Source organism: Phyllobates terribilis, unplaced genomic scaffold (assembly GCF_046119375.1).
Source record: "Phyllobates terribilis strain yellow unplaced genomic scaffold, ASM4611937v1 Scaffold_5__5_contigs__length_657084704, whole genome shotgun sequence".
Lineage (NCBI taxonomy): Eukaryota > Metazoa > Chordata > Amphibia > Anura > Dendrobatidae > Phyllobates > Phyllobates terribilis.
In genome coordinates, this window is record NW_027362765.1 from 209,946,935 (window position 1) to 209,959,211 (window position 12,277).

The 12,277-nt window shown below is 41.6% G+C and overlaps 1 protein-coding gene across 2 annotated transcripts in view; it reads left to right on the forward strand.

The window, feature by feature from the left end:
- The window catches only part of RALY (RALY heterogeneous nuclear ribonucleoprotein), a 337,971-nt gene that overhangs the window by 232,970 nt on the left and 92,724 nt on the right, over nucleotides 1-12,277 (forward strand). For both annotated transcript variants that reach the window (XM_073683763.1, XM_073683764.1), the window contains exon 3: nucleotides 9,991-10,260. In XM_073683763.1, coding sequence (XP_073539864.1) covers nucleotides 10,005-10,260 — 256 coding nt within the window. In that variant the 5' untranslated portion in view covers nucleotides 9,991-10,004. The remainder of the gene's footprint in view (nucleotides 1-9,990; nucleotides 10,261-12,277) is intronic.

The window sequence follows — 12,277 nt, forward strand, 5'->3', positions numbered from 1 at the left end:
ACAGTAGAACAATGTACCACAACTCCAGAGTCTGCTAAATCTTTCTGAATTTCTTTTGCAGTCAAGCGGGGGTTCTGATTTGCCTCTAGCAATTCTACGAGCAGCTCTCACTGAAATTTTGCTTGGTCTTCCAGACCTTATTTTGACCTCCACTGTTCTTGTTAACTGCCATTTCTTAATTACATTTTGAACTGAGGAAAGAGCAACTTGAAAACGCTTTGCTATCCTTTTATACCCTTCTCCAGCTTTGTGGGCCACCATTTTCATTTTCAGAGTGCTAGGCAGCTGCTTAGAAGACCCCATGGCTGCTGTTTTTTGGCACAAGGTTAGAGGAAGCTAGGTTTTTATAATGCTGGGAAGTTTGAATCACCTAACTTTTCCTATTGATGATAGTGAACAAGCTATAACCTAACAGGGTAATTAAGGTCTGAAACCTTGGTCAAAGTTATCTGAGTACACAAATCTCCAAGGTTGCCCAAACTTTTGCATTGGCCCATTTTAATTTTTGTACTTTTTAAAATGAAAAATATGAATATATATAGGTATATATTTTGTTACCCAAAATACAAAGGAAATATATTATCTTCAACTTTAGGCCTTTTAGAGATCATTTCATCTTCAAAGAGGTGCCCAAACTTTTACATGCCACTGTAGTCTAGGTATGACAGAACCTAGCTGTTCAGTCAGTGTATCGTCGTTTGCTGAATTGCACCCAGTTGTTGCAATGACAGAAAACACTGTTTTTGGTTATTAGATTACTTATATTCTGCATTGTTATCAGTTTTCTCATCTGAAGACTCTATCTCTAATTTCACTTGTTTCAGAGCTAGTGAGTGGAGACTAGCTGCTATGATGTTTGACATGACAGAAAGGATTTCTGCTCTTCTTTCTTTGGGCAGCAAGGTGGATATTATATAGCAGCACTGAGCAGTATAGCTGTAAAATAAATCACCTGCCAGAAGATGCAAAATTATCTATGTGTCTATGCCTATGTCAGTGCCTTTCCCTGCACCTCCCTCCTCTTCTACCTCCCCTCTCCATAGTGATTAAAGGGAATCTGTCAGCAGGACATCACGCCCCAAACTATTTATATGTGCATCTAGCTCTTTCAAAGACAAGTCCTACAATACCTTTACATGACCAGTCCATTCCTTCCTTACTGAGAAATCAGTGCTTGAATTGAAATGCAAATGAGACTGTAGATGATATAAAGTAAACCTTCTTACATTTGCTTGTACTATTAATTTATGGAATGTTTGTTAGAATGATAATGAACATTTGAAACAGCAGGTTGAGTAGAAATAGCGTGTATCAAAGTACACTTCACTCTGAGCAAATCAACATGTATTTCTCTATTAAGAAGTAATAATAATAATAATTTTTATTTATATGGCACCAACATATTCCGCAGCACTTTACAACTAAGCGGTGACATGTACAGACAATAAATTCAATACAAGGTAAGACATTTTAAACCGTTACAGTAGGAGTGAGGTCCCTGCTCGCAAGCTTACATTCTACAAGGAAATGGGGGGGACACAATAGGTGAAAAGTTATTTCAGGTCCAGCAATTATAATATATAGGGATTTTCATATAAAGCTGCATGATCCAGTCATAAGTCTGTATGTTTAAGTGCCATTATCAAGTGCAGTTATAGTGTGCATGAGGGGTATGGAGACAGATGAATAGGAGGGAGCAGATTCTGAATAATATTTAGGCCATATGCCCACGTAGCATTTTTGTAGCGTTTTTGCGGCGTTTTTACGTCCGCGAAAATGCTTGTAAAACCGTCTGCCATGCAAAGCTATGTGAATTCGGATGTGCTGTGCACATGATGTGCTAATTAGCGCGCCGAATTCACATTGCGTTGCAAAACGCAGCATGACCATTTCTACCGTGATTACGCTGCAAATTCGTGGCCATTGAGGAACATTGAAATGCAGCAAACCCGCCAGTATATGTGGATTTGCTGCGCTTCAATTAAATTCAATGGCCGCGAATTTGCAGCATAACCGCGGTGCGTATGGTACCCGGGATGAAAAGGAGACTACAACTCCTCTTCATCCCGGCTACCACGCTGTGAAAAAAAGAAATAAAAAAGTTAAAAATAAAAAAAACCTGTATACTCACCTCTCCGGTCTTCGGTCTTCTCCCGGGGGCGTCCTCTCTCTTCGACGTCCTGCGGTGTACTTGCAGGACCTGCGGTGACGTCATTTAGTCAGCTGATGGTCACGCGACCACTGACGTCAGGTGATGGTCGCGTGACCATCAGCTGATTAAATGACGTCACCGCAGGTCCTGCAAGTACACCGCTGGACACCGAAGAGAGAGGACGCCGCCAGGAGCAGACCGGAGAGGTGAGTATACAGGGTTTTTGTATTTGTAACTTTTTTTTTTACTATAGATGCAGCATTTAAAGTATCTAAGTTGGTCAAACAATATAAATCCATGTCGGTTGCATGGATTTATATTGTGTGACCAACTTGTCAAGCACTTTTCCAAATGATGCTCAAAATCGCTTGGAAAAGTGCTTGAAAAAACGCATGCGAAAACGCATGTAAAAACGCTGAAAAAAACGCTTCTCTCTGGCAGAAAAGACGCATGTAAATCTGCATGTGTTTTTTTCTGCCAGAAAGAGGCAAAAATGCTCTGCATCAAATCTGCTACGTGGGCACATACCCTTAGAAGGAGGGAACAGGGGAGAGTTAGGTTAGTGAGTTAAGGTGATAGGCTTGTTTAAAGAGATGTGTTATTAAAGCATGCTTAAAAACATGGGGGCTAGGCATCAGTTGGATCATCTGGAGTAGTGCATTCCAGAGAACTGGCGCAGCACAAGAGAAGTCTTGGAGACGGAGGTGCGAGGTTCGGATTATGGAGGATGTTAGTCTTAGTTCAGTTTCAGAACAAAGGGAGCATGTAGGCAAAAGACAGAGATGAGAGAGGAGATATAAGGCGGTGCAGAACTGTGGAGAGCTTTGTGGGTGAGAGCGATGAGTTTATATTATATTCTGTAGCAAATGGGCAACCTGTGTAATGACTGGCACAAAGTGGAGGCATTGGTGAAGCAGCTGGACAGAAATACGACCCTGTCTGCCACATTCAGGACTGATTGGAGAGGAGAAAGTTTGGTTAGAGGGAGACCGATCAATAGAGAATTACAGTAGTACAGACGAGAATGAATAAGAGCGACAGTAAGAGTTTTAGCAGTTTCAAACCCCCCTTTTACGCCCCCTTTTGGAAGAAACCCAAGGTTAAACGGCATCGTCGGGTTAAATATCAGCACTACCATGCACAAAGTGACATTGTAAACCTTGTAAGTATGCTCCTTTAATTAATTATTACACTGAGAATTATATCATTATGTACCTTAGGATTATAAGTCTCTGAGGATAAGTATATGATCTTGTAGCATTTACCATATAAGACACTGCGTATAACAGATCTCTATCAGCAATTCCCTGGCACTTGCACCTCATATTTGTATATAGAACTGCTGCTAGTACTTATTATGCAAGACATTGCACATAACAGACCATTTTAATCAGCAATTCTCAGGCACTTGCACTTTATATTTGTTACGCTCACGCCCGGACTGACTGGCATGAGTGTGGTTAGTGGTCCCACTGGGCCACGAATCGAGGAGTGCCTGGAGGGGCGTGACTAGGGGCCTCACCAGATCCGACCACGAACACACAGCGGCTTAATCGACTCCGTGGTCCGAGGAGGGACGTGGGAGGTGGCCCATGTGCTACTCCATGTCAGACCCCAGTCACAGCTGTTGACCCACTACGGGGAATGCAGGAACGGGCAGGTTAGGCTGGTATGCAGACAGGTGGGTACTGGCAGGCACGGCTGGTATGCAGACAGGTGGATACTGGCAGGCACGGCTGGTATGCAGACAGGTGGATACTGGCAGGCACGGCAGGTATACAGACAGACTGGTACTGGCAGGCACGGCAGGTATGCAGACAGGCGGGTACTGGCAGGTAGGAAAGCAGGTTGGATAGGGATGAGTACAGACTGGGATACAGGAACAGAGTCACAGGTGCGGAGGACAAGCAGAGCAGAGCCACAGGCGCGGAGGACAAGCAGAGCAGAGCAGAACCGCAGGTGCAGAGGACAAGTGGAGCAGAGCAGAACCACAGGTGCGGAGGACAAGCAGAGCAGAGCAGAACAGAACCGCAGGCGCGGAGGACAAGCAGAGCAGAGCAGAACCGCAGGCGCAGAGGACAAGCGGAGCAGAGCAGAACTGAGCCGCAGGCGCGCAGGACAAGCGGAGCAGAGCAGAGCAGAACCGCAGGCGCAGAGTACAAGCAGAGCAGAGCAGAACCGCAGGTGCGGAGGACAAGCAGAGCAGAACCGCAGGCGTGGAGGACAAGCGGAGCAGAGCAGAACCGCAGGCGTGGAGGACAAGAGGAGCAGAGCAGAACCGCAGGCACAGAGGACAAGTGGAGCAAAGCAGAACCACAGGCACAGAGGACAAGTGGAGCAGAGCAGAACCACAGGTGTGGAGGACAAGCGGAGCAGAGTAGAGTGGAACCACAGACGTGGAGGACAAGCGGAGCAGAGCAGAGCGGAACCGCAGGTGCAGGCAGACAGGACAGGGCTCTGTTTACATGGAACAGACTGGGAAACACAGGAAGATAGCTAGAACACATGAGGTAGATACGGAGGCAGGGAAACGGGACAAGCAGAACCAGATACACACAAGGTACTTGCAATGAAGTAGCTAGTGGACACAAAACTCACAAACAGAAGTACAGAGGCAACGAGTTGGAGTTAGGTACAGGTTCAGACACTGCAGGAAAAGGGAAGAATCAGACATAGAGACAAACAGGTAACGGGCAAGGACACAGTTAAGACAGGAACTGAACCTGGAACAAGATACAGGAACGAGCCTGGGTACTCAGCCCCCAGGGTGGCGGAACCAGACTAGAAGTCACAGATACAGGTAACGGGCCTGGGAACTCAGCCACCAGGGTGGCTGAAACAGACTAGAAGTCATAGATACAGGTAACGGGCCTGGGTACTCAGCCCCCAGGGTGGCGGAAACTGACAAGATACAGGACAGGACCTGGCAACTCAGTTGCACTGAACACACTGAAAGAAAGCGTTGCTCAGGCACCTCCTACTGGGTGGAGGGGGTTTAAGTATCCAGTGACTCACAGCAATAGGCTGGGGACGCATTAGGACTGCGCACACTGTAACTTTAAGAATCAGGAAGTAACAGTGCCGCCGCCCTAAGCAATCAGACAAGAGACATGCACACAGCAAGTAATGGAGCAAAGTGTGCAGCCAGGACTGATAGGTAAGTTGTTATTCTTGCATGGTGGGAAATGGTACGCCATGCCAGCACGCCGCTAGGGATGTTACAATATTTATATATTGGACTGCTGCTATATTATTGAGATGTTTATAATATCTTGCATTATGTCTGGAAAATCCTACAGAGCAACCTTGTGGCACTAGCACCTTATAATTTTGGAATAGTTGCAATATAATTTAATATAATTTAATGAATGTAAGCATTTAATAATTATTATTATCAATCTGTGGTATATTTATGCAGAAATTTGTGATTGTGATATAAGTCTGTAAATGGTAGTAAGCTGGATAGTGGAAGTACCTGCATTTTAATCTAATTTTGTTTTAATATAAATTGAAATAAAAATTGTTTAACTTTTAAAATTTTGCTGGACATCTTCCTATAAAAACTAGTTTGATGGATTCTGGTTTTTATTGTGGTGACATTATAATTGGGAAGTAGTGATAAATGATTGACTTCTGAGTAGAAATACGACCCTGTCAGCCGCATTCAGGACTTATTGGAGAGGAGAAAGTTAGGTTAGAGGGAGACCGATCAATAGAGAGTTACCGTAGTCCAGACGAGAGTGAATAAGAGCGACAGTCAGAGTTTTAGCAGTTTCAAAGGTGAGAAAAGGTCGGATTCTGGAGATGTTTTTAAGATGCAGGTGACAGTAAGGGATTGGATATAGATTGGTGTATATAGAGAGAAAAGAGGGAGCCTAGGATTGAGCCCTGATGAACCCCGATAGTAAGAGGACGAGGAAAGGAATAAGAGCCAGCAAAAGATTCAGTGAAGGAGCGGTCAGAGAAGTAGGAAGAGAACCAGGAGAGCACGGTGTCCTTGTGCCCAATAGAGTAGAGCACAGTGAGTAGGAGATGGTGATTCACTGTGTCAAATGCAGCAGAGAGATCCAGGAGAATAAGCAGGGAGCAGTGACCTTTGGATTTAGCTGTTAGTAGATCATTAGAGACCTTAGTGAGTGCAGTTTCAGTAGAGTATAAAGAGCTTAAACCAGATTGTAAAGGGTCAAGAAGAGAGTGATCTGAGAAATAGCGGATTAGGTAGGAGTGGACCAAGCGTTCCAGAAGTTTAGAGATGAAGGGAAGATTAGAGACAGGTCTGTAGTTAGCAGTGCAGTTCTGGTAGATGGATGGTGTTTTAAGTAAAGGGGTTATGATGGCGTGTTTAAATGAGGAGGGAAAGATACCGGAAGAAAGAGAGAGAGAGGTTAAATATTTTAGTCAGGTGAGTGGTGACCACCGGTGAGAGAGACAGCAGGAGATGTGAGGGAATGGGGTCACTGGTGCAAGTTGTAGGCCAAGAAGAAGCAGGGAGCCAAGTAACTTCTTCTTCTGTAACAGGCTCAAAGATGGCAAGTGAGCTTGACGTTCAGCAATGAAGGGGATCCAGGCACTGAGGAGATTGGATTGGACAGAAATGTCCTGATGAATATGGTTATTTTTTGGGGGACATAAGTGGCCTGTGCTTTAGCGCTCAGTAGGGAGTGTAAGATTTCAAAAAGTTGTTTTGGATTGTTTGCTTGTGAAGTGATGAGGGTGGTGAAGTATGACTGTTTGGCCAGATGAAGGGCAGAGTTATAAGTTTTGAGCATGAATTTATAGTGGATGAAATCCTCTGCTAAAAGCGATATTTCTCCACTGACGCTCAGCACACCTTGAGCAACGCTGAAGAAAACATGCTTGCAGTGTGTGTTAGGGTTGCCGTTGTCTGTGTCGGGTCTTTCTGCATGTAGCAGGTGCTGCTTCACCTAGGATACTCTGCAGTGTACTATTGTTGTGTGACAATGTTAAGTCTGGACAGGAGTGGGAGGAGATGGGACCTAAAGATGTGTGGAGATTGTCCATAAGCTGCTGGGTATTAATGGTACGTGTATTCCTATAAGTGTGGTAAATGGGGGTGTCCCGGGTGAGGAGACAGTTGTGGACAGAGAATGAAAGAAGGTTGTGGTCTGAGAGTGGGAGAGGGGAGTTAGTAAAATTGTGCACTAAGCAGAGCCTAGTATTCCCGTCTTCATGCGTAAGAGAGTTAGTAAACTGTTAGAGGCCAAATGAGGAGGTTAGAGAAAGTAGATGAGAGGCAGATTGGGAGAGGGGATCATTGATGGGGATACTAAAGTCTCCCATGATGGAGTGGGAAGAAGTAGAAGTTATTGGTACATACAGTGTAATGCAAATAAACTATATATACGGTAACAACAGAGTAAAATTCAACAAATGCCATTGTTTAACAACATTTTAACAATGTCATCTTGTTTTAAAGGGTTGTAGTTGTACTTCACAAATTCATGAATATTTTTGGGCACTGGATCCATGCAAGTTTTAAGGATTTTTTTTTTCTTTCTTCTGGAAAGATCCAGTCCTGTTTTTGACAAAATGTATTATTGTCACTTAGAATAAATACAATAAAGCCATGTCAAAAAGACAAGAGTCCAGAGCATATTTGTGATCTCTATCTATTCTTAAACCCCACATATGCTAATTTTTAGGAACAATTTTCAATTATCTCCTGAATTTGTCCATTCCTACAATTCATGTGAATGTTTAGTGATGCTTGATAATTTAGTCTTCTAAACCATCTCACTAATTGTCTTGTAAAAGCATGAAGAGTATGACATGTTTATTTCCATTTCCAGTTATCGCTTTATAAACAATGTAAGCAGCCATGCATGCTCCTTACTGTATAGTAGAAGTGACATCTTTCAGATTTGCTTCTTTTACATTGATAGATGACTACATGAAAATGATGCAGAAAATGTACCAATGTGTAATATAGACATTGTACAGTTGAAGAAAATTGTTGTACACTATGTAATTTCTAACATCGACTACTTGAGGTATATGTAGCACTTACAGTACGTGGAATCTTGACCAGATAACCTGGTTGCACTTTATACTGGTACAGTGACCACCAAAAATTCTGAGGATTAGCAAAGAAAATTGCTGTTCTGTAATACAAAGTGTTGATGGGAATTTCTGAAAAAAATCTAATTCTGTAGTATACAATATTTACTAACTATGGTAGAAAATTGCAGTAATCAAAATCTACCAATATCTCTAAGATAAACTTTTCCTTCATGTGTCCTATTTCAATGTAAGTCCATGAATATGTCAATTACTGGTTAATTGAAAGGCATTTAAAATGAATAAATAATACAATTCTCTCTGCCTGAAGTAACCTGTAGGGGGAGCTTAGGAGCCACCTGCATACAGTTATATATTGAACTCAATAATAAATCAATATGCAGTATACTACCTCTAATGGTAGATGTATACAGAGAAAATAGCATCACTTAGCCCTTTTTCACACGTCAGGTTCCTTTATCTGCATGCGTGAAAAACCGGATTGATTTCCATAAGTCTTTTGGATCATATCTTCATCAGCGTTGGACATGGTGTCAGTTTTTCTAGATAGCAAAAAAATGATAGATGTTTCTCAAGCTTTTTCTATCAAACAGTCAGTGAAAACCGGATGCAACTAGGATGCTGTCATTGTGGTGTCCAAGTTTTTCACTAACCCATAGACTTGGAAGGGTGATTTTGATCCAAAAATAGGATCCCAAAGAATAATATAATATAAAAGAAATGGATAAGAAAATCAAATGTGTGCAAGGGGCCTTAAAAGAATTTTCTAGGAAGACTCTGTTTCCTTGACAAAGAGGCAATTATGTCTATGGAGTGTGTCTTTTATTGCAGCCCATCCTCAATTTAGCGAATAGAGCAGAGCCGCAATGCTACACACAGCCCAAAGACAAGAGTAGATCTCTTTTTCTAATCCTGGACAAAGCAGATCTGTCCCCAGATGTCACAATATAATAAACTGCATACGTTACTACATACTGTAGATCTATTATCCCTAATGAGTAGGGGATGAGCGGATTTCTCTCTCTCTCACTCTCTCTCCTGTGTTCGGAGAACCCCGAACTTTAAAGTTGGGTTCACTCATCTCTACTGATGAGGTCATTGCTGTTATTTTGAAAAGCCGTATAAGAATATCTATATAATACTTTATGTCTCATTCAGAATTTGGTCAGTATTTTACATCAGTATTTGTAAGCCAAAACGAGGATTGGGTGAAAAATTTAGAATTGGTGCACTTGTTTCTATTATACTTTTCCTCTGACTGTTCCACTGTTGGTTTTGGCTTACAAAATACTGATGTAAAATACTGACCGAATGCTGAACGTGTGAACGTGGTCCTATGCTTTTTTTTTATTTACGTTTAGCCCCTGATATTAAAATGAGGATTTTATGAGTCCAGCTAAATTTATAAAATGATCTGAAAAATGTCAGGATTATAAACTTTTTTTAAATGGATTTTCAAAGCAAGTGCACCAACCTCATCAAATCTAAAATCTATGCATCAATGTATACAGTTTGCATTGAGACATTTTGTAATAGGGCTGCTTTAATTCAATATGATATGGAAAGGGTGTCATACAAATTCTAATAGCTTCTTAGATTAGAACTTTTATTTTCCAATCAGTCTTCCAAAAAAGGTCATCACTGCTGGTGGCAGGTATTTCAACTTGTGTATTTAAATGTTTTTATACAACTCCCTCTGTAATAAAATTAGGACCCCAATTGCTGATTTCAGATTCAAATAATTCTGAACATATTTTTAATCATTTTATGCCACTAAATCGCTTTCATTGTATTTTCAGCCTCCGGGGAGAAAATGTCCCTGAAAGCCGCTACAAGCAACATCACCAACAAAAATGATCCCAAGTCCCTGAATTCAAGAGTCTTCATTGGCAACCTAAACACAGCAGTGGTGAAGAAAAGTGATGTGGAGTCCATCTTCTCTAAATATGGCCGCGTAGTTGGCTGCTCAGTGCATAAAGGATATGCTTTTGTACAGTATCTGAATGAGAGGCATGCAAGAGGTGCTGTTCTTGGGGAGAATGGACGAGTACTGGCTGGACAGACACTAGGTAAGTGTGATAACTAAGCTGTGTGCAACATTGGATTATGGCCTCACTGCTCTTCTTGTAATTTATATGTCCTACGTGCAATAGTCCATTCATTTGCTTAACGATTCCTCTTATGTCAAGATATTAATCTTTTGAGTCCAGTGACCAGGAATGGACTTAATGAGTTTCTATGTGGCTCCAACTGATCCCAAAATGCTCCAGTCTCTTTTTTTCTAACATTAAGGTCAATGGTAATTGTTGACTACAAATTCTATCTGAGATTATGTGAACATGGACCCATTATTAACCCATGTTTACACTAGTCTATTTTTTAGCAGTATGTACAGTAAATACATAGCTGAACAGGAGAGTGACAACCCATTTAGAAATTGTATAATCAACTTATTTCCCATCACTCAACCCAACTAATTGAATATGACATTTAAAAATGTCTATGGAGCCCTACCATACCCAAGTATACCTCCAATTTCAAACATAGGCTGTTTCTGTTAGATACTGTATGAACCTGATGGTAAAAAATGTGTATCATGCATTATTAGAAGCCACATTATTGACCATTTAGGGGAGCATAGTGTTTTAATACACAGTGGAATTTTAAAAGGAAGCTATCAATAGAAAACTAGCTATTGTTTAAATCAGGTTTTCATGTTAAATGCATATATATATAAATATATATACAGTTATATGAAAAAGTTTGGGCACCCCCTATTAATCTTAAGCTTAATGTTTTATAAAAATTGGTGTTTTTGCAACAGCTATTTCAGTTTGATATATGTAATAATTGTTGGACACAGTAATGTTTCTGCCTTGAAATGAGGTTTATTGTACTAACAGAAAATGTGCAATCTGCATTCAAACAAAATTTGACAGGTGCATAAGTATGGGCACCCTTATCATTTTCTTGTTTTAAATACTCCTACCTACTTTTTACTGACTTACTAAAGCACTTTTTTTGGTTTTGTAACCTCATTGAGCATTGAACTTCAGAGCCAGGTGTATGCAATCATGAGAAAAGCTACTTAAAGTGGCCACTTGCAAGTTGTTCTCCTGTTTGAATCTCCTCTGAAGAGTTGCATCATGGGCTCTTCAAAACAACTGTCAAATGATCTGAAAACAAAGATTATTCAACATAGTTGTTCAGGGGAAGGACACAAAAAGCTGTCTCAGAGATTTAACCTGTCAGTTTCCACTGTGAGGAACATAGTAAGGAAATGGAAGAACACAGGGACAGTTCTTGTTAAGGCCAGAAGTGGCAGGCCAAGAAAAACATCAGAAAGACAGAGAAGAAGAATGGTGAGATCAGTCAAGGACAATCCTCAGACCACCTCCAGAGAGCTGCAGCATCAACTTGTTGCAGATGGTGTCACTGTGCATCGGTCAACTATACAACGCACTTTGCCCAAGGAGAAGCTGTATGGGAGAGTGATGCGAAAGAAGCCGTTTCTGCAAGCTCGCCACAAACAGAGTCGGCTGAGGTATGCACATTTGGAGAAGCCAATTTCTTTTTGGAAGAAAGTCCTGTGGACTGATGAAACCAAGATTGAGTTGTTTGGTCATACAAAAAGACGTTATGCATGGCTGCAAGAAACCACAGCATTCCAAGAAAAACACTTGCTACCCACAGTAAAATTTGGTGGAGGTTCCATCATGCTTTGGGGCTGTGTGGCCAATGCCGGCACCGGGAATCTTGTTAAAGTTGAGGGACGCATGGATTCCACTCAGTATCAGCAGATTCTTGACAATAATGTTCAAGAATCAGTGATAAAGTTGAAGGTACGCAGGGGATGGATCTTTCAGCAAGACAATGATCCAAAACACCACTCCAAATCTACTCAGGCATTCATGCAGAGGAACAATTACAATGTTCTGGAATGGCCATCCCAGTCCCCAGACCTGAATATCATTGAACATCTGTGGGATCATTTGAAGAGGGCTGTCCATGCTCGGCGACCATCAAACTTAACTGAACTGGAATTGTTTTGTAAAGAGGAATGGTCAAAAATACCTTCATCCAGGA